General features: G+C 39.9%; 1 protein-coding gene and 1 long non-coding RNA gene across 3 annotated transcripts in view; one reads left to right on the forward strand and one right to left on the reverse strand.

Moving 5' to 3' along the window:
* opcml (opioid binding protein/cell adhesion molecule-like) overlaps positions 1-21110 on the forward strand; it is a 159494-nt gene extending 138384 nt beyond the window's left edge. For both annotated transcript variants that reach the window (XM_084400806.1, XM_084400805.1), the window contains 4 exons: positions 8885-9019; positions 9128-9248; positions 16999-17150; positions 17425-21110. In XM_084400806.1, coding sequence (XP_084256932.1) covers positions 8885-9019; positions 9128-9248; positions 16999-17150; positions 17425-17528 — 512 coding nt within the window. In that variant the 3' untranslated portion in view covers positions 17529-21110. The remainder of the gene's footprint in view (positions 1-8884; positions 9020-9127; positions 9249-16998; positions 17151-17424) is intronic.
* On the reverse strand, positions 10871-15000 carry LOC311285239. Its single transcript, XR_014626321.1, has 3 exons — positions 12927-15000; positions 12127-12802; positions 10871-11916 (listed from the first exon to the last, which is right to left on the reverse strand). It is a non-coding gene; the product is annotated as an uncharacterized lncRNA (long non-coding RNA).
* Positions 21111-22507: the final 1397 nt, after the last annotated feature.

The following is a 22507-nucleotide window of genomic DNA, read 5'->3' on the forward strand; positions in this document are numbered from 1 at the left end:
TTTATTTAAATTTCGGTTTTCTTTATTTAAATTTCATTTTTTCTGTATTTAAATTTCGTTTTTTTCTTTATTTAAATTTCGTTTTTCTTTATTTAAATCTACCCTTTACTGTGTCAGTAATTTGTTAGTCAGAAAAATATTAGACTACCTTAAAAGTATTGCTTAATTAACAGACTGTGTGCGTTTTATATCACTAGTGCAGTATCCGTTCTCGGAGAATATAGCCGCCCCGCTCGCGCTGTTCTGTAGTTTACTATTAATTCTGAACGTGTCGCGTCTCGCGTGTCTGTCTATATTGCACCAAATGCGACACTGCACTCCCTTGTGAAGTCGATTGGATGAACGGTTCTCGAAATAATCAAAATGCAAACGAGATTACTACCTATATTCCTTACTGAGCGCGAAGCAGCAGTGCAGCCAGCCACAGGTGCGGTTCCCGAGTGTTCTACGTGGTGCGCTAAACTGTGGCGCTGTTACAAAATAGCCTAAATTAAAGCATTTAAAGTTGGGGATAAAACATAGGCTAATTATATTTAGAATACAGTAATATATAACTGCTTATAAAGGAATAAATATCAAGGAGTAAATCAATGAAAATTTCTTTATTGGTGAAAAAATAAATAAAAAATTATGCGACTGGTCGACCAATGAGAATGTCAGTCGACCAAGACGGCATCGACCGATTAGTCGACTAAACGACTAAAGTTGACAGCCCTAGTAAACGTAGAACAAACAGAATTTTGATTTTCTTTCTGTGAAATTACACATTTGCTAATATGCTCTAGCGTTACATCAGTGACTGTGCCATCCCTCCCTCGAGTCACATACTAACTAGTTCATATTCCCTGTCCCAAAACCAGTGTTATCAAGCCATGCTCATGTGTTTCAAGCACAATCAACCTCTTCTCCATCTTATTAAACCAGTCACATAGTCGATGAAGCCTGAAAAGAACGCGTATTCCCTGGATGCATTCCTGCCCTCTTATCTTTCCATTACAAACTCACACATGTCTTATGGGGCTGAGGGGACGGCGTCATGCTTCCCCGTCACGCCAGCCAGGAGAAAGAACGAAGGAGGGGGCAGCAGAAGCTGGGAGGCCTTGGTGATAAATCATTATTTATTTCTATCTGACAGAATTAACACTCTGATGAACGCACAGAGCTTGACTTGTTTTTGGCTGCACTGATTTATGGGGCAAATTTGCCAAAGGTTTTTTAGGGTGGCCGGAGGAATCTGTTGACAATAGCAATTCATTGTTACACTGTACACACAGATGAAGCTAATATTTTACACATGCATCAATGGAAATGTGGTGGTGTAAGGGACGTAGGCCAGTAAGAGCTGTGTGTGTAAACCTCAATCCCCTGGTCTCAAGAGGAGCACTAGCGACTGACGCTAGAGGCTGCGGTCTTTTGCGTCCTTGTTAGCGTGCCTGCCTCCCACGCCAGAGACCAGGTTAGAATCCCGCTTGGAGCGGGTCGAGTTGGGCCGTTTACAGTGGCATAGGTTCAAAGCAGAGAATATTTATGTAGCATATTTCGTCAGACGAAGGGTTTAGCTCACACTGTAGTAAAACTGCAATAATTGTTTACAACTCTTTGGAATACTTGATTCTGATTGGTCAACTTCAGAATTCTGCTGGTTTCATGACTCTCATAGCATTTTGTGATCTTTCTTCTCAAAAAAACCCCCTCGTCTTTCAATTGATCTAATTATTTATTGTATAATAAACCTGTTTAACAAGATGAGCAAGACTTTAAACAAGACTGTTTTATGTTTTGGCTACATGACACTACAAGGTGGCTAATTCGTACAATGTTAGTTTTTGTATTTTCGAAACGTACAGTGAAGGTACGTACAGTTTGGGATGGACCTTCATGTTTACTTTTTTTCTAAAAATCATACATTTTCATATTATTCACTTTGTACCAAAACTTCTTTGAGATCGGGTTGCTGACTGTACATACCTTTCATGACCTACTCAGACTCTGAAATATATATTAACAACAATTTTGGCAAAAATATTTACAATTTGAATGTCCTAGAGTGCTAATGTCACAGCCTGCTGACACCGTTTCCAATTGTTTGGATCACACACACACACACACATATATATATGTTCGAATACATTCGAATGTTGCACAAAATGCAACAGTTGGCATTGGCAGGCAGCATTTTTTGGCATGTTATTAAAGCAAACCAGTCAAATGCAGTAAATCATAGACAAACTACTAGTAATTATTTAAATGTGAAATGAATGAAATAGCAGTTTCTGTGCCTTAATATTAATATGTATTTAGGTCTAAGGTATACAAATATAGAGCGTCAGTGGGTTTGTATGATAAACATACTGAAGTTTCAGCCTTCTAGCTGATTGCGAAGGCTTCAAAGTAAATGCGTGTCTATATACTTTTAATAAGCATTTTTTATGCAATAGAAAATAAAATAACCCTTATAAACAGTTCTCACTGTTCTTAAATGGAGAAGAGGTCTGACCGGTCTCTTTGACAGCCCCAGGCTTTGAAAACTACAAAAAAGTGACTTTGGGCCACAGTCAGATCCTATTTCTTTTTATGTTTATGCATATAAATCATGATTTTCAAAATCACTGGCTTCCTAAAAACACTTTCAAGGAAAATCAAAGAAAATGCATAATAAGTATCACTACTTGGGTCTCAGAGGGTTAAACAAGACCAATGGAAAATAGAGTATAATAATGTTATGTATGTGCCAACCGAAGGATATGGTCAGTCATAGGAGCTTTTCACTCCCATCTTAACTTCACCATTACTGCGTCAAGAGGCAATGCAGAATGACAACCAAGAGAGCAGATCCATTAGTTGTAAAAACGACATCACACCGAGCCGTAATGGCCTCTTCCCTCTCAAGGGGCCACATTACTAGACAGTAATTGATTGGCAGTTAGAAACGAAATCTCTGTTTTAATTAGTGTGGCTTGACTTTGACTGTCTTAATGAAGATGCGTTCGTACATAAATTATTCCGTAGCAAGTTATTTGTTTGGAGGAACTTGTTTAAATGTGCAAGAGTAAAAAAGAAGCAGAGAGAGAGAGAGTAAAAAAAGAGAGAAAGGTCATTCAGGAGTGGAGGGCCAGCAATGATCAGTTTCACTGAACTATGTAACCATGGTGACCTGCTGCCTACCGGGGCATGATTGGAGGATTTAGACATTCTGCTTGAGAGATGACAGCAAAATACAGACTGCGTTTTCTCAACAGCTGGGGTTCAAGTACTGCTTTTCTTTCAGTCTGCAGGCAGTGCAGGTATTCATTTAAAGATGCGTTGATATCCTCAAACGTTCCCTTACCTATTTTTGAAAACAACCTTTGTTCAATAATGAAATATCGGCTTGCTAGAAATGTCTCTCAAATATGTATATTTTGCAAGGTTTTATTCCAGTGGAACAGTAAAGTAATAAAGCAAGATTTAGGAATATTGACATTTCATCATTGATTTCATCATTGTGTTTCTCACACAAAGCTATCATTTAGCTTTAGAAGACATGGAATGTAGAGCACCCTTTGTATGAAAACTCATTTTGTGTTCCACAGAAAAAGACAAATCATATGTGCTTTGTGTAAAGAAGATATACACTGTACACACCCACACACAAACACACACTTCACTCACTATTCAAATATTTAAAAATGTAAAAATTTTCAAACATAATGCATAGAGCTTGAAGTTTTAATTGTTTTATCTGTGATAATGCAATTAAAAAGGTGGTAAATTGTGCGGACATGATTTTTGTCCAGGCTGTCATATATATATAATTTAAAAAGAAAAAGAAAAGCTGCAGTTTTAGGGCTGCTAGGAAATATTTATGACCGGTACATACCATCCACCCTCCATTGTCAAATGTGGCTACAAGTAAATTTGCCACTCGGAGGGTGCGTAAATAATGACAGTTTAAATTTTTTGGTGTACTGTCCCTTTAAATTTGGACTCTCTTTCTCTCTTTTTACCTTGTTTCCTCTTTCTTTCTTGCTCTCTCATCCAAATGTCAGACCTTTCTGCCTTGCAGCTTTCCTAGAGCCCAGGTCAGATTGAATGGGGTAAGGTGAGATAAAGCACTAGTGTTTTTAACAATAGCCCACAACAAAGTGATAATAGAAAAGGAAACATATCAATTCTGTGAAGCTACCGCAGGTCCTTGGGCAGTTTTTGAGGGTGGATTTCAGCTCCCAGCCTGGTTTGCATGTTTTTTTTTTTTAAACCTGTTTATCTGAAATGGTTTTTAGGACTTGCTGCATGTAATGAAAGCAAGTTCTTGTGACATCCTCATTTTCCCAGTTATAAACATTATGACTTCCTGTAATTAGCTTAGTCATTGCTTTACAATCTGAAGTAATCATCATTTGAATTTCTATTAAGGAGGTAGTCCATTTAGGGACGATTGCAAAACGCAATTAGGTATGTTGACAAACAGTAATGACGGTCAGTGGCTTATTACGAAATCATTAGCACACTGAAATCTCATTATATGTGTAATATCATTCCATAATGTGTTTATTAGTTGATGAAGTAGCTCAGAATGCCTGCTGTGGAGTGTTAAAGCATATGCTCACTTGATAATACAATGAAGCAGTAGGACAGCATTTGAAGTCAGTCACTTCACGTCACATTACCGGAAATATTGAATGACCCGTTTTAATGCATGAAGCCATTGACCCACTTCAGTGTATTTCGTGGGTGCCTCAGAGTCTGGACATTTTCTGATTCCATTTCACTGATACATGGATCCCCTGCTTTGGGGACCAACACACTTTAAAAGCATGCTATTACAGCTAAGGATTGTTGACTAGTCTTCTAGATTAGCGAGGCTGATTAGTTTATCTACTTCTTTCCCTCTATGTTTTTGTTTTTCCTGTGATGTAAGAGTATGAATTAGTGATGAGAAGGTTTCAGCATGCTGATATGGTGTGCTTTAATGTTCTGAAATGATCAACATAAAACTCTCTCAGAAAAGTTGCACACACACACACACACACACACACACACACACTACAGGTCAAAAGTTTGAAACAAGCCCTTACTTTACCTTATCAAGGGAAAATTTATTAAATTACAGTAATTAATTACTTAGTAATCAGGGGTGTTACAATACCCTCATGTCATGATTCAATACATATCGCGATACTGATCTCACGATACAATATTATTGCGATTCTCCAAGACATTTGGTAAAAGGATAACAAAAAATGTACTGTTGATTAAAATGCTACATTTGGTAAATGAATAGGCTTGGACTTGGTGCTGATAACCCAATTCACAGGACAATGGTGACACCAGAATAAAAATATTCATGATTCTGAAGCTGAAAACAGAATTATTTCAGATGAATATGCTTGCACTCTGTCACTGACTAGATATATTTTAAATAATGTAGACCTCTTTTTACTGGTAAAATAAGACATTTGACATTATCAGGACGCAAAAATATTCCCCCATTTCATTATTATACATTACATTCAACATTATATATAAAAGTTTAATGTAGTACTGACACTGAAACTCTGAAAACTTGAATTTGTTCTCTTACAGTCATTTTAATTTTGGGTGAACTATACACAGTACAGATTGTCACTATCCACGACACATATTGTTGCATTTTTGTATTGCGATATATTGTTACAGCCCTAATAGTAATGCATTACACCCAACTCTGTCTCTGATTGCAGTAGGGTGCATAAAACATGGATACAGGTTTATGGGAAAATGATTCCTGATGGATACGGATAAGGATTAGTCAAGGTCTAAAAAAGTTTTCAGTGACATTCATTAAAACTGAGACTGAAAATTCAATGTGTCTGGGAAATATTAAATCTTTTTTTTTTCTCTCTCTCTCTCTGGTCATCATGTAGAATAGGAAAGGTAAAAAAAAAAAAAAAGGTACAAAGACGAGTCAGCTTAATTCACTTGTGCGGATATTCAATAATACAACCATAATAAAGTCAGACATCTCCTAAATAAAGCCTTATCTTAATGTTGTCCCGTCTGCTTCAGTGGCGTGATCTGTATAAACTACTTTACTCTCCGACTGTAACATGAGAGCGAGTCTTTCCCCTTGATCCTAATCTTCTAAATTTAGTTATAGGAGCATTTCTCACTCGCTTCTTTTCCCTCTCACTGACTGTACGCAGACAGCACAGACCGTTTTATTTATTCCTTCCTGTTTACACTGTCATTCTCCTTTACATTCTAATAATCTTCTGCTCTGTTCAGGAAGACAGTCTCATGACAGCAGCAGGATTATTACTCAGTGTTGGATGTAATTGCTATGGGCCCGGTGTTTGCTTTCTGTCTCTTAAGTAAACATTATAAATCATTGCTGTTCACCGTGGCTATCTACACTAACCCCATCTCCATTCCAAAATCAAACTGACCGCTTTAATAGCTAAATATAAATCAAACCTACATGAGGATAAATACAATGTTGTATCACTATCCGAGCTACACGTGTTACTGTATGTTCTTCTTTGTCCAATTCATAACTACAGAAAGGCAATGAGTGCTTTTTTTGTAGAGTAAACAAATTCTCTTTTGAATAAAATATATTCCCTGTGTGAATAAAAACTTGCTCTGTAAAAAAATAAAATAAAAATTGTTTGTGGCATGGTCTCCTATCTATTGTTATGGCCCTGAGTCAGTCATAACACTTAGAAGCACACTTCTTTGTGGTGAATGTAAAAGAACAGCTGAGTCAAACGTACAACTGCAGTTGATTCAATAAGTGTTGTCTGTGAAAAATTTGGAGGAAAATCCTTTTGGCTGTACGTTACCATGGATAAGAGTTTATGAAGTGAGAAACACTATGACCTTTGCTTGTAATTTTCAGTCTTTTAGTGGTGGTTTTGACATCCATACAGTATCTTATAAAACATAACTTTTATACAAGAAAACCAAAAGGTTGCTGGGAGTGAGGTTTTTAGAAACTTTCATTTCTTTTTTTTGGTCTTTTCCTAGGCTTTTGTAAATAATAATACTCAATGATACATAATATAAATACATTTTGGCTTGAACACCTGGCTCAGGAGAAGAGCTGATCATATTCAAAATCATAAAAGAAGTAGATTTTCTTCTGTGGATCATAAAATATATTTTGAGGTTTTATACAGTTGAAAGTCAGTGGGGTCCAAAACAATGTTGTATGGACAAACTTTGTTCAAAATATCCTCTTTTGTCTTCCACAGAGGGAAAAAAGTCACGTTTGAATTACGACATGAGGATATGGAAGCTTAATTGTGACTTTTTATAACTCGCAATTCTGAGAAATCAAGCTTTGCAATTGCAAGAAATTGTGAAGATAAAAAGTCACAATTAACTTTTTTATTCCATAGCGTAAACAAGCTTCCATACGAGCTGTATCATATGGTTCACACTTAAAGGCCAGTTTATATTTAAAATATTTAGTCTCTTCTCACATTGACAGATTCTTATATTATGAATAGTACTGTTTAAAATTAGGGGATGTAATATTCAGGCTTTGGCTCACGTTGAGCGTAATCTGGGGTGAACTATCCTCTCAAAATGTTTGCTCAAACTTTTTAAGCATTACGAGGCTGAGTCATATAAGAAGATATGCATAATTACCAACCTCTCCCACAATCCCTAAGGCCATGTTATTAGAAACAAAATAACAACCTAAGTCCACTCCTCAACCTTTTCACTAAATGAAGGACTGAGGCTGTATTAATGAGATGCCATAATGTGCAGTTTGTGCTGTGAGTGGCATTTGCACTAACTGGCTGTCTGAACCTGAGGGTGAAACTTTATTTCATTCCCTCAGAGGAATAACTGAATCATTTCTTTGCTTGATAATAGAACTGGAAATACAGGTGGGTTTTGTGGAATGATCGAAAACAACAACAGAGGGTCAGTCCAGGTCAGCCAAGCGTAACATATTTGTCTTATTGACATTCACCAACCTTTTTCTTCCTACAGATTGAGATAATGTTAAATAAATGCTGTTCGTTTTAGACAGATCATAGCAGAATAAGTGCGCCTGCTTTAGGATTCCTGAACAGTGGCTCAAACTCTGTATTTTCTCATGTTGCTTGAGAAAATACATTCCTCATGTTGGAAATTCATTTAAGCAAGAATTGTGGCATTATGACACTACTTATGATACTTTCAGCTGCTGTCCTCAGAAAAAATAGCAGGACATAGGTTTGAGATTGAGTTATGAATGTATAAATGGGATGCAGAATGCTTGTGGCCATAGGGTATACGGGTACAATATATATATATATATATGTGTGTGTGTGACCCTGGACCCCAAAACCAGTCACACGGGTCAATTTTTTTAAATTGAGATTTATACATCATATGAAAGCTTCCCATTGATGTATGGGTTGTTATGATAGGACAATATTTGGCCGAGATACAACTATTTGAACATCTGGAATCTGAGGGTGCAAAAAAATCGAAACATTGAGAAAATCTTCTTTAAAGTTGTCCATTTATGTTCGCGATTGTGCTGCATTCACTCACAAAAATAAATGTTTATATATTTACGGTAGGAAATTTACAAAATATCTTCATGGAACATGATCTTTACTTAATATCCTAATGATTTTTATCATAAAAGAAAAATCTTTAATTTTGACCCATACAATGAATTGTTGGCTATTGCCACAAATATACCCGTGCGACATGTGACTGGTTTTGTGATCCAGGGTCACATATATATATTTGCATACCGTGACAGATGTTCCTTGTAGCAAACGAACATCCCTATATCTCCACTATACCACTGTAGCCCCTCAGGCCTTTTACCCAGAGTCATTTTTATAATGCATTGGTTTTATAATATGAATTTATGTATGTTAATATTACTTTAACCTCATGTGTATTGATACAGGTAACAGAATCATTACCGAGGGTGAATATGTGGAAATGACTGGAATCACCAAAGACATGTCCGGCTCGTACGACTGCATCACCTCAAACGACATCTCGCCTCCAGACGTGAGGACTGTTCAGGTTACTGTAAACTGTGAGTATCTCATTCACCCTAAGAAAAGTCCTGTTAATGCCATGCATTTATCACATGTTTTTTTTGTTTTTTTATGAATTCCTCAATTACACGTGATTCATTTCACAGACCCACCTGTCATTTCACGAGCTCAGAGCACAGGAACGGCCGTCGGCCAGAAAGGAGTTATGTGGTGCGAGGCGTCTGCGGTTCCTCTGGCGGATTTTCAGTGGTATAAAGGGGAGCGCAGGTGAGGCTAGTAGTTTATCATTTGAATTTTTTTTGACAGTGAGAGTCAAGCAATATTTAGGTAGAGAGAGGAGAAAATGGGATTGGAACCAGAATCTCCTCAACAAACTGCTAGTTCAGGGGTGTCCAGTCCTGCTCCTGGAGGGCCACTGTCCTGCAGAGTTTAGCTCCAACCCCAATTAAACACACCTAATCCAGCTAATCAAGATCTTACTAAGCATTAGTGTTGTCAAAAATACAGATATTTCTATATGTATCGATACTGAAACGGTTCCAAGACTGCTTTTCTGCAGTTACAGGCTGTGTGTTCTTGCTCTCTTCTCTCAGGTGGCGAAGTGCCACACACCCGCCTCCTGTCACTTACTCGTCTCATTTGCTCCGGTTGAATAGTGCTTGTATTGTGCATCATTTTACACATTCCCGCAGGTTTCGTGCTCACACCAAAAGTGTGTGCACCACATACAGGGACGGACTGACAATCTGTGCGTTCTGGAAAAGGCAGTTTATTTATTTATTTTTGCATTTATATTTATACTAAATGTTTGGGCTACTGTTTTTGATTACACATACAATAGGTTATAGAAAATAATATACAAATATAAAAAAAGTCAATAAATATTTTCATAATTTTTCAGGAATTGTTGATTTTTTTTTTTCTTCAAACGCGTGTAAGACTGAACCAGAATATCAATATATTTTATTATTTTGCATATGGTGTTTAAAAGTAAAAAAGCACCACCATATTATATGTATAATAAATATGTTTGAGTATAACAAACAAAAATCCCTTCTAGATTATTGTATCCCTTGAGGTAGCCCTCGCACACAAAAAGGTTGGAGGCCCCTGGTAACTACATGTTTTATAATTACAAGTTTGTGTCATTTGGGGTTTCTGTAGCCTGCAGTGACACTTCATTATTTGTATTTTATGGCATTGCACATTTTTTGTTTTTATTTGAAGGCTGAGGCTTCATTAATAAACACAACCCCAATTATCATCATTGTTTTGAGATGTTACTTGCTGTGAATACCTTGTCTGATAGGCTACAGTATTGTGGCATAGTATCAGGACATCCTGGCTAGTGTCTGTCGCACACGGCTAGGGGCGAATGGCCTGATGATGGGCCTATTTGGGAGAAAGTCCAGGGCTGTTTTTCAGCCCCAGTCCGTCCCTGACCACATATAAGTGGTGTCCTCATAAAGTTGCCTGCTAAAGTCCTGCGAATTATTGGTCAGTTTGGAACGTAAATAGTTGAGACATGTTGTGTAACAGTATATTGGATCCGTGCATAAGCTCTTAAAGTGACAGCAGCTTAATAAATCTGTCATCTAATAAAAGAACAAAAGACTTTTACATTGAAAACTATCCAGTGTTATTTTACATTTGACTACTTGTATTTCTGTAGTATTTCTTACCTGAATACAGTTAGACCAACCTGAAAAACGTCTCAGGTTACGACTGTAACCTATGTTCCCTGAGAACAGGGAACGAGACACTACGTCAGAATGACGCTATGGGGAACGCCTCAGGCGTGACAGGTGTCTGAAATAAATATCAACTCACGTCAATTATGTTGACCGGCGACAGCCCGTGAATCATCAGCTTGATTGATTAACGCGCAACCTGGATGTATAAAGGGAAGCCTTGCATACATGACAACATCCTATCGTCTGAAGGGACTGTTGCAGGCAGGCCCCGAGGCATGGCAGGAAGACGTAGTGTCTCGTTCCCTGTTCTCAGGGAACATAGGTTACAGTCGTAACCTGAGACGTTCCCTTTCGAAAGGGAACTCTACACTACGTCAGAATGACGCTATGGGGAACGATATACCAACGCCACCATGCTGAGGGGAGTGCATGCCCAAAGGCAGTGACAACTGTCCGAACCAGTAATTCAGAAAACACTGGAACCACTCACCCTTAGGTCACATCGGGCTGTCAGTGACAGCACTCCCTACCGGTCATCACCCAAGCTAATGAACCAAGAAACCGCCAGAACATAGTTAATGGGGGGTATATCTGGGCCAGCTCAAAGGCTTAGGACCACAGCTTCCAAAAGAAGGGGTCCCTTCTAGGGAGTGTGGCTAGGGGGCCCAAGGGACTCCCAGCCAGTCACTATTCAGGGGAGCGTGCCACCTGAAATACCACCAGGCAGGCCTGACCTGGTGTCACTACATAAGACACTAGAGTCTGGCCACTTCCTGTCTGTCTGAAGACAGAGCCTCTGGACACTTGCCTTAAGAAGGCATCCAACCCGAGGGACTGCAAAACAGGCAGTGAACCACTCAGCCCGGATCTCAGAGACGGGAAACCCTGGAGAGTATGACTCAGCATAGTGCTTTACAACCCTTGCCAGCGAGGGGAGTCTCTCTACTCGATCCATGGATCTACCCAGTGTTTGTGTTTCAAAACACTGAGGAGGCCTGTGAGGGCCTAAAGGGAGCTACCTCCAGGAAGGCCTGGTAGGACCTCTAACCTGGCGACCACAACATGGGGGAGCTTGTATTCAACCACAATATGTGGGAGCTTACCTTCAGGAAGGCCGGTGAGGCCTCTGACCTGGCAACCACAACATGTGGGAGCTCATATTAGGAAGGCCGGTGAGGCCTCTAACCTGGTGACCACAGCATGTGGGAGCTCCTATCAGGAAGGCCGGTGAGGCCTCTAACCTGGCGACCACGTCATGTGGGAGCTCATATCAGGAAGGCCGGTGAGGCCTCTAACCTGGCGACCACAGGATGTGGGAGCTCACTTTCAGAAAGGGAATAAAGCATACAGCGCACAACCCTTACCATAAAAAATGGAAATAGAAAGTACATGAAAGAAAGTGCATGTACTTAGCCATTCTGAACCCAAGAAGGCCTGATGAGGCCTCTAACCTGGCGACCACAGCATGTGGGAGCTCATACTCGGGAAGGCCGGTGAGGCCTGTAACACGGTGACCACAGTGTGTGGGAGCTCATCAGAATGTGGAAGTTAGCTAGAGAAAAACATCTGTCGTAATAAAGTGACGACAGGAAGTATCTAGAATGGGACCCGAAGAGAAAGACCAGGGTCTGAGCCACATAGGAAGGGACAGAAGCGATACGCGCATGACCCTTACCATAGAAAATGGATTTTAGAAAATACACAAGACATAAGTCGTGTGACTTACCATAAGCATGGTATAAAAAAGGTACGGAACGTATGTACCAAAAAGGAATGAAGTAAAGGTTTGCTCGTACTTCATCACTCTAAAAACACAGTATGTGTGAGCCCACATTCGGGAAGGCCGGATGAGGCCTGTAACCTGACATGTAAAAGCTCAAAACCAGGAAGGCCTGGTGAGGCCTGTAACCAGGGAACCACCTTACGTGGGAACCTATAATCAGGAAAGCCAGAAGAAGCCTGCAACCTGATAGACACAATACGTGGGAGTTCTCATTCAGTAAGGCCTGGTGAGGCCTGCCACCTGACATGAAAGAACTCATAACCAGGAAGGCCGCAGAGGCCTAAAGCCTGGTGACCACTAATTGTGGAAGGTTAAAACTCAGGAAGGCCGGTGAGGCCTGTGACCTAACGACCACCGCACGCTCAAATTCAAGAAGGCCTGGTGAGGCCTATAACTTGATAATCACAGTAAGTGGAAGCTCACAGCATGTAGGAGCTCACATTCAGGAAGGCCGGCGAGGCCTGTAACCTGACATGTGAAGACTCCTAACCAAGAAGGCCTGGTGAGGCCTATAACCTGGCGACTACAGTATGTGGGAGCTCATATACAACCACAGTATGTGGGAGCTCATACTCAGAAAGGCCTGGTGAGGCCTCTGACCTGATAACCACAGAATGTGGGAGCTCATAACCAGGAAGGCCAGATGAGGCCTGTAACCTGATGACCACAGTATGTAGGAGCTCACATTCAGGAAGGCCGGTGAGGCCTGTAACCTGACATGTGGAGGCTCTTAACCAAGAAGGCCTGGTAAGGCCTATAACCTGGCGACTATAGTATGTGGGAGCTCATATACAACCACAGCATGGGGGGAACTCATACTCAGGAAGGCCGGTGAGGCCTCTAACCTGGCGACCACAGCATGTGGGAGCTCAAATCAGGAAGGCCTAGTGAGGCCTCTGACCTGATAACCATATAACATGGGAGCTCATATTCACCACAGTATGTGGGAGCTCACATTCAGGAAGGCCAGTGAGGCCTGTAACCTAACATGTGGAGGCTCGTAACCAGGAAGGCCTGGTGAGGCCAATAACCTGGCAACTACAGTATGTGGGAGCTCATATTCAACCACAGTATGTGGGAGCTCATACTCAGGAAGGCCTAGTGAGGCCTGTGACCTGACAACCACAGCATGTGGGAGCTCATATTCAACCAAAATATGTGGAAGCTCTCATTCAGGAAGGCCTGGTGAGGCCTCTGACCTGATAACCATAGAATGTGGAGGCTCATATTCAAGAAGGCCTGGTGAGGCCTAAAACTTGATAACCACAGAATGTGGGAGCTCATATTCAACCACAGTATGTGAGAGCTATACTCAGGAAGGCCTAGTGAGGCCTATGACCTGATAACCACAATATGTGGGAGCTCATATTCAAGAAGGCCTGGTGAGGCCTATAACTTGATACCCACAGTAAGTGGGAGCTCATATTCAACCAAAATATGTGGAAGCTCTCATTCAGGAAGGCCTGGTGAGGCCTCTGACCTGATAACCACAGAATGTGGGGGCTCATATTCAAGAAGGCCTGGTGAGGCCTAAAACTTGATAACCACAGAATGTGGGAGCTCATATTCAACCACAGTATGTGAGAGCTATACTCAGGAAGGCCTAGTGAGGCCTATGACCTGATAACCACAGTATGTGGGAGCTCATATTCAAGAAGGCCTGGTGAGGCCTAAAACTTGATAACCACAGAATGTGGGAGCTCATATTAAACCACAGTATGTGGGAGCTCATAATCAAGAAGGCCTGGTAAGGCCTATAACTTGATAACCACAGTAAGTGGAAGCTCACAGTATGTAGGAGCTCACATTCAGGAAGGCCGGTGAGGCCCGAAACCTGACATGTGAAAACTCCTAACCAAGAAGGCCTGGTGAGGCCTATAACCTGGCGACTACAGTATGTGGGAGCTCATGTACAACCACAGTATGAGGGAGCTCACATTCAGGAAGGCCGGCGAGGCCCGAAACCTGACATGTGAAAAACTCCTAACCAAGAAGGCCTGGTGAGGCCTATAACCTGGCGACTACAGTATGTGGGAGCTCATAACCAGGAAGGCCGGATGAGGCCTGTAACCTGATGACCACAGTATGTGGGAGCTCACATTCAGGAAGGCCGGGTGAGGCCTGCAACCTGACATGTAGAAGCCCATCACCAGGAAGGCCGGTGAGGCCTGTAACCTGGCGCCACAGTATGTGGGAGCTCATAACCAGGAAGGCCTGGCGAGGCCTGTAACGTGGCGACCACCGTGTATGGGAGCTCATATTCAGGAAGGCCTAGAAAGGCCTGTAACCTGATATCCCAGTATGTGGGAGCTCATAACCAGGAAGGCCGGATGAGGCCTGTAACCTGGCGACCACAGTATGTGGGAGCTCATAACCAGGAAGGCCTGATGAGGCCTGTAACCTGATTACCACAGTATGTGGGAGCTCACATTCAGGAAGGCCGGTGAGGCCTGTAACCTGACATGTGGAAGCTCATAACCAGGAAGGCCTGGTGAGGCCTATAACCTGGCAACTACAGTATGTGGGAGCTCATTTTCAAGAAGGCCTGGTGAGGCCTCTGACCTGATAACCACAGTATGTTGGAGCTCATATTCAACCACAGTATGTGGGAGCTCATACTCAGGAAGGCCTGGTGAGGCCTATGACCTGATAACCACAGTATGTGGGAGCTCATATTCAAGAAGGCTTGGTGAAGCCTATAACTTGATAACCACAGAATGTGGGAGCTCATATCACAGTATGTGGGAGCTCATATTCAAGAAGGCCTGGTGAGGCCTATAACTTGATAACCACAGAATGTGGGAGCTCATATTCAACCACAGTATGTGGGAGCTCATTTTCAGGAAGGCCTAGTGAGGCCTATGACCGGATAACCACATTATATGGGAGCTATATTCAAGAAGGCCTGGAGCGGCCTATAACTTGATAACCACAGTATGTGGGAGCTCATATTCAGGAAGGCCTAGTGAGGCCTATGACCTGATAACCATAATATGTGGGAGCTCATTTAACCATAGTATGTGGAAGCTCATATTCAGGAAGGCCTAGTGAGGCCTATAACCTGATAACCACATTACTCCTTGACAGTCAATTCCTGGGAGCTCACCTCAGGGAGGCCCAAGCACTGTCCGGTTGCAAAATGGGGACTGTCTGGTCAAGGAGGCCTGTTAAGACCTACTACCTGACCATCGAAAAAATCTTTAGATTTACTCCCATAACATTTTGCCCCAGACTCTAAAACAGGAGATGTGGTCTGAAAAGAAACAGAAATATGTTAATTTCACATTTTACAAAAAGACCAGAATTACACCTGCTCTTTTTGTTCACTGCTCATTTTTCAATTCAAATGCAGCCAAAAACACTGGGTAACGCGATCTGGATGATAGGCTGAATTACTAAATATCTAACTTCTTAAAAGTCAGATAATATTCCATCATTTTAATTCATAGAATTAAATGCAGCCATACTCACCAGACAATACTGTTTTAACATTTATACGTTCTCGTAATCTACACACTGCCTCGGCAAGCGCGAGAAAAGAGCCGTTAAAAAATATTTGGCTTTCATCCCTCGAGAAGAAAGTCAACAGTTGCGAGGTTGAAACATCCGACAGCGCACGGATTTTTTCTTTCTCACGCGCGCCGAGATATTTCTTAATGAACACTGCCAGCACCCTCAGGAACTGACTGTGAACGCCTCGTACCCAAACAGTATTGTTTCACAGATCGCACGCACCACAGCTCAGATGCTGAACCCTCCTCCCTCGAGAAAAGGGTCCGCGAAAGCGGAGCATTTTTAAATAAAAAACGCTCACAGTTTGCACAAGAGGCTCTCTCGAGAGCCTCCCGCGCGCTTCAGCGATATTCTCAATACAGACAAACAGTCCCTGAAGACGAAAAGATGTTGTCATGTATGCAAGGCTTCCCTTTATACATCCAGGTTGCGCGTTAATCAATCAAGCTGATGATTCACGGGCTGTCGCCGGTCAACATAATTGACGTGAGTTGATATTTATTTCAGACACCTGTCACGCCTGAGGCGTTCCCCATAGCGTCATTCTGACGTAGTGTAGAGTTCCCTTTCGAAAGGGAACTTAAAACCATGTTTATTTCATTTGTCTCTTTATTCTATTGTATTTTTATTTTTTTGTAAATGTAGTTCAACGATTCAAATAAAACCTCCCTGTGATGTGTGTAAGCTATTGCAACCAAATTACCCAAATTATAAAAACATTATGAGATAATGACAAACTATCAGTATGGCGGTATAAACGTATATGGCAGGCTTCCCTGTGGTGTGTTGAGGCAAGATGGAGCTAAACTCTGCAGGACAGTGGCCTTCCAGGACAATCCTGCGCTAAGCCATGGTTCCGACAGAGCTTGTTAATTAAAAATATACAAAGACCTGTATTTGTTAGACATTTACGTCACATGCAGCTGCGAGAGAGCGATATGTTAATGTGTACCATCACCCGTCTGCTTACGTAGATTTAATAACGCCTCATCTTAGCGCGCTTCTAACTTGACCTCAAATTTTCCAGACTCCTCAACGGATTCAATGGGGTCAAGATCGAAAACAAGGGTAAACAGTCCATGCTAACATTCTTTAACGTTTCCGAAGAGGATTATGGGAACTACACTTGTGTGGCCATGAACACGCTGGGAATAACAAACGCCAGCATTATTTTGTACGGTAAGAGGCTCCTTCTAATAACTAAATGCATGTTAATTTATGCATAAAATCCATGTCAAGTATAACTTGGCACAATCAACGAGCGTCGCAATGTGTCAAATGTTTCCCTAATGCAATTACATCAGCTCTCGTCTTGTCACCTTCAGGCATCCACAAACTCTGACGATGTTTGAGAGGTGTATTCGCAGCAATTTCTTTCAACAGCGTAATGCATGATGATACACACGTTGGATGTTTGGGAGGTTGTTAACATGTGGGGTTTCTATTCCCGCAGGCCCCGGAGCGATACACGATATGAACAACGCAGCCTTATCGCCAACCAGCTCATTCTTGCTTCTAACTCTGGTTTTAACACTCTCGGTCCTCAGCAAGTTTTGATGCTAAAGCAGAGCGTCCGCTTCTCCATCCAAACACAGACTCACAGTCCCACACTCAGAGAAGGAGAGTCCTTTATCGGTTATTAGCATCATCATCACCATTTAAATATTTTTATTTCTGAAGGGAAGTGTCAGTGTGGGTTTCTGGGTCTGTAATAAGATGCTTTGGGATTTAACCGTGTTTTGAAACCGTGAACTGGACTGTGAATGGAGTCAGTTTGTTAGCTGGGTAGAAATAATAATAGAACCACTATATGTGTCTCTCCAACCTTTTGTATGTGAAAAGAGAAGCAAAAATTCATGTAATTGTGAATAACTGAATGGTTTTTTGCTCAGTATTGAACAGTGTGAATTGAGGTTACTGGTGTGTCCTGTTTTCCTGTAAAATAACATGATTTTCTTTTCTTTTTTTTAAATAATTGCTAAAAATGACAAACAGCAAAAAAGAAAGAAACAAAGAGATTTAAAAATGCTTCAGTGCGCCCAGAAAGTATTTGGACACTTAAGTCACACTTAAAAATGTATGAATGTCATTTAACCAAGTGGCATTTACAAGCAAATTATCCCTTTCTTATAAAACTAACTTCACTTTTCTTGCATTTCCATAATCCTCTTTTTACATTTCTTTAAACTTGTCCTGTTCTCCTCCAGTGTAGTTCAGCACATAAACTGTTATATAATTCAAATAAAAACATTAACATTTTAAAATAGTATTACAATTTAAAATACCTTTTTTATAAGTAATGTATTCATGTAGTGGCAAAGCTGATTTCCAGCAGCCATTATTCAGTGATGAGAATAATTTATTTATTTGATCCAATGTTTTGTTATCTAATGCAATTACACTCTAATTTAGGCCCAACTGTCCAAATACTTTTTGGGGAGGCTGTATGTGATTATTTGATTTACTGTACATGTACAGATGTATGCATATACTGTTCACACACACACACACACACACACACACAAGACCTATGCGTTCAATATAATATAGCACACAATTCCTAAAAACATCCATCAATGCTCATCTGCCATTAATGGTGTTCAAATGATAAAGGAATCACAAAGATAACCTGCACGTGTACTTGTACTGAGCTGACATAGTTACAAGCAGTAGGATAGACTCCCTACCTGGTCTAATACGTTTTACGCTGCTCTTAGATATGGTTTTAGCGTAGACACAGACAGTATGCCCTAATGTAAGCTACATAAAATCTGTTCCTCATATAAAGACCCTTTAGGTTGATCATAAACGTACCAAATGGGATAGAGGAACATTTCCTCTATAAAGTCCAAAGGGTGTCCAATAGTTAGTCTCGATATCCACAGGTCAAATTTCATACAACCAAATAATATCAGTCATTGTATATTTTGTTGTAAATCCCTTTCCAGATACATTTGCATTATTTAAAACGGATTGAATTTGCTTTGGATGACTCTACTGGAGTGTTTCAACTTCTTTCTCAGGTTTTTGGTGCTGAGTTTCTTTTAAGTGTGTATGATTTTGTATTCTTGAGTCTTGGTGAAGTAAATTTGACAGAAGCCAAAACTGTTATCGCAAATTATATAATAAAAAAAGATGATATTTAATAACTTCTGAGGACAAAAAAAATAAATCAATTCCAGTAAGAGACACATTCGTTGCATATATCTGTGGGTGATAACCATCAATTTATCCGTGATCTTTAGCACTAATTTCCACACTAATATAATGTCATATAAATGTCAAATTGTGCATGTCTGAGCAGGTGACAGAAAATGGTAATCTCGGTTTCCATCTATTTCATATTCCATATCTTTCCTTTCATAAGTCTGCAGATTTAGCATACGCACGTTCGTACTCCTCGCGCCACGAAGGCCGACCCGTCAACACGCTCATGAATGATTTTGGATACCTACCAGAAACGTCCACTTATTAGAAGCTAACAATGTACGAGAGCTTAAAAGAACCAGTAAGGAAATACAGACAGTCACATGCACTGAACCCACACAACTAACTTCACAGCGCTAAAATGCGACCTTGTCTGCATTCAGCTTCAGTGAGCACTGTCAACAGCGCTAGACAAACACACTGAAGACGAATGCTTCAAGTCCAAGGTTTGCCACTTCATTGAGAAAATAAATGATGCCCATAGATTGTAAATGCCCTTTCAGTTGATTTCAAAGTGAGATTCCTACACTCGTTTGAAGGAAGCCGCTCTGTGAATGGTTTTTGTGACTGACGTTAGCAACTCTGCAATATCGCGCTCATGGATACCAGATCATGTCATTGAAATATTAATTGGACCTCATTGTGATCATGACATTCATGAGCTCTTAAGTTAAGTACGACACTGTTCTTAACCATGCAGTGTGTTACAAATGCTGTATGTGAACAAAAAAAATATATATATGCAAATGAATATTTGTCCTGGATTTATTTGATTGTTAAATATAAGGACGGTGTAATTGCGGAGATCAACACACCTTTTCCTTGTTAGCGTTGTGCCTTGCGTGCATTAAAAAAAAATATCATGTGGTAGTGCAATCGAATAGACTCAGTATCGACCCCGGAAACTTCCGCTTGGGATGCATTTTTGTAAAGAGCCGGCTTGGTTTTACTCATTTAATTGAGTTGCGGAAAAACATAAAATCATCTTTTGATAAGTGTCATTATACATCGGTCTCTCAAATGTGTTTCGAGTGAAATTGCCCAATGATTTCTGGTGAGTTTTGTAACAGGTTAAAGTACATGACTAGGTTTTACTGTAGATTATTAGAGTATAATTTTGGTATGTTGGTTAACTTTTTAAAACGCTTATATTGTGACGGTGAAGACAGCGATGTCATTTTAACTGCTGGGATGAATGCCACAACCTTATCAGTGATCAGCAGTAGTGTACATACAGTACAGTATCTGATATGGCATTTAAGTTACAAACAGAATGTAATTGTTTTTCTTTGTTATTTTTTATTTATTTATATATTTATATATATTGTCATCTGAAGGGAACAAAATGGCAAACACTCAATAATAGCACTCTGGATTTTTGCTGACCTGATCATCGTTATTTTAAAACTGCTGAAAGTATACATGGTACATCTAATCATAGCAACAGTGTTTCACCCAGAATCTCTTGGCGAAAAGATATTTTGCCCTCCCTTGCAAAACTGTATTGTATGTTTGTATTTATTTTTCTGACTGTCTCTATCTAGTTACGATTGTAAAGTGTATGATACCTTAACATTTGCAACACACAGCTCTCTCAATGTGCATGTACAGCCGTAGTTGTATTTTTCTTTTTTTTACTATTGGAAAATGAGTACAAGACTGTTGTATGTGTTCTGTGTAATAAAGTTAAGAATATTTTCTTCTAGTTTGGAGTTGTTAGTTATCTAACGTACTGTCATGGAATCTTTTAAACATAGGGAGGCACGATATAGGTTATTGATATTTAATGGTGCGTTTTATTAGGTTACCCTTTATTTTGAAGGTGTCCTTGTTAAAGTGTAATTATACATTTTAGTGCTGAGTAATAATAACTAACATGTACTTACTATAGGGTTAGGGTCAGGAATAGGGTTTGGTTTATGGTTAATTGCATGTAATTATGCATAGGTTACTGTTGTCACTACAGTAAGTAAGTGTAACATATGTAACAAGGACACTAAAATAAAGTGTTATCTGATTACCTTTGTCATCTAATGCTCACTTAGTTCATATTTAAAACCACTTACAAATGTAGCAAATGAAATCCATTTCTCACATTGTACATTATAATATTGTGATGTCTAAATTCACTTGCAGCATGTAAAATGATTGAGATTCGATTTTTAGTGTTTGTAATATATTTCTAAAATAGTATCGAATTTTATCGTTGACATTTTTATTGGTTTATCAGCAATAATGTAAAAATAATTAAAATGTAAAAAAGTCGAAATTTAAATATCACTCCATCCCTACTTTCAATAGAGTGCAAAAGCTGGGTTCCGGAAGTAAAAACTCCATGCAATTTATGATTTTTAACTTTAAAGACAGATCTACTGTGAGCTACGAGGTTATTAATTGATTTTTTTTTTTTTTTTTTTTGCGTCTATTGAAGCCGTTAGCCCTTATTTTCAAAATTATTTTTGAATACATAATTGAGTCGGTCTCCCTACACTCTCAAAATACTTAAATATTTCAATAAATATGCATATACAATGCTTTATGGGATTGTTTCTTTCTATCACTAAAGCTGATAAGTACACAATCTTTGTAGTTTTGTCTGATTTTTAATACTTTTTTTGCTTCAAATCAAAGTTTGTAATGTTATGATTCACCTTGGCTTGGTTCATGGCTTATAATGCTTTAAAGAAAGACTTTTTTGAAATCCCTATGATAGAAATGAATGGACAAAATACTTTATACTTGTTGCACTCTATAAAGGTCGAAGAGGTCGTAATATATTGTGAATATATTCACGACTTACCGATATAGCACAACCTTGAGTGCCTAATTGCTTTTATAAAAAAGGACACATATTTTCATCTAAACGTTATTTTATTAAACGCTATCCCTGGCTGGAAGACCCAGCTGCTGTAAAGTGAGCTCTGTTGGCAGTGATTTACTAGTTGACTTAATCCAGCAGCAGCAAAATGATTATTGTAGTCTAATCCGAATGTAAAAAGTCATTTATTAACCATTGTACCCTAACTGATGTGGTTCAATATTCCACAGAGCACTTTTAACAAGTTTCCCAGCGTTGACATGCTGCATGTTTTATAAAGACAGTTTACCTCGCACATCTCTCCCCACACTGGCCCTGCTCTATTGACGATACGCTCACGGTTTGGCTGCCGTCCTAAAGATAATGCAGCCAAGAAATGTCATGTCAAGTTAATGCGGTCTGCAGAAATGCTTATTTATTCACATATTTGTCTTTCCAAATAAGCAGCGCTCATGGCATGTTCCAGAGGGGCGCTCCTGGGCACTCAGATAAAGACGTCCACCAGGAGTAC

Source organism: Rutilus rutilus, assembly GCF_951802725.1.
Source record: "Rutilus rutilus genome assembly, chromosome: 25".
NCBI classification, from domain to species: domain Eukaryota; kingdom Metazoa; phylum Chordata; class Actinopteri; order Cypriniformes; family Leuciscidae; genus Rutilus; species Rutilus rutilus.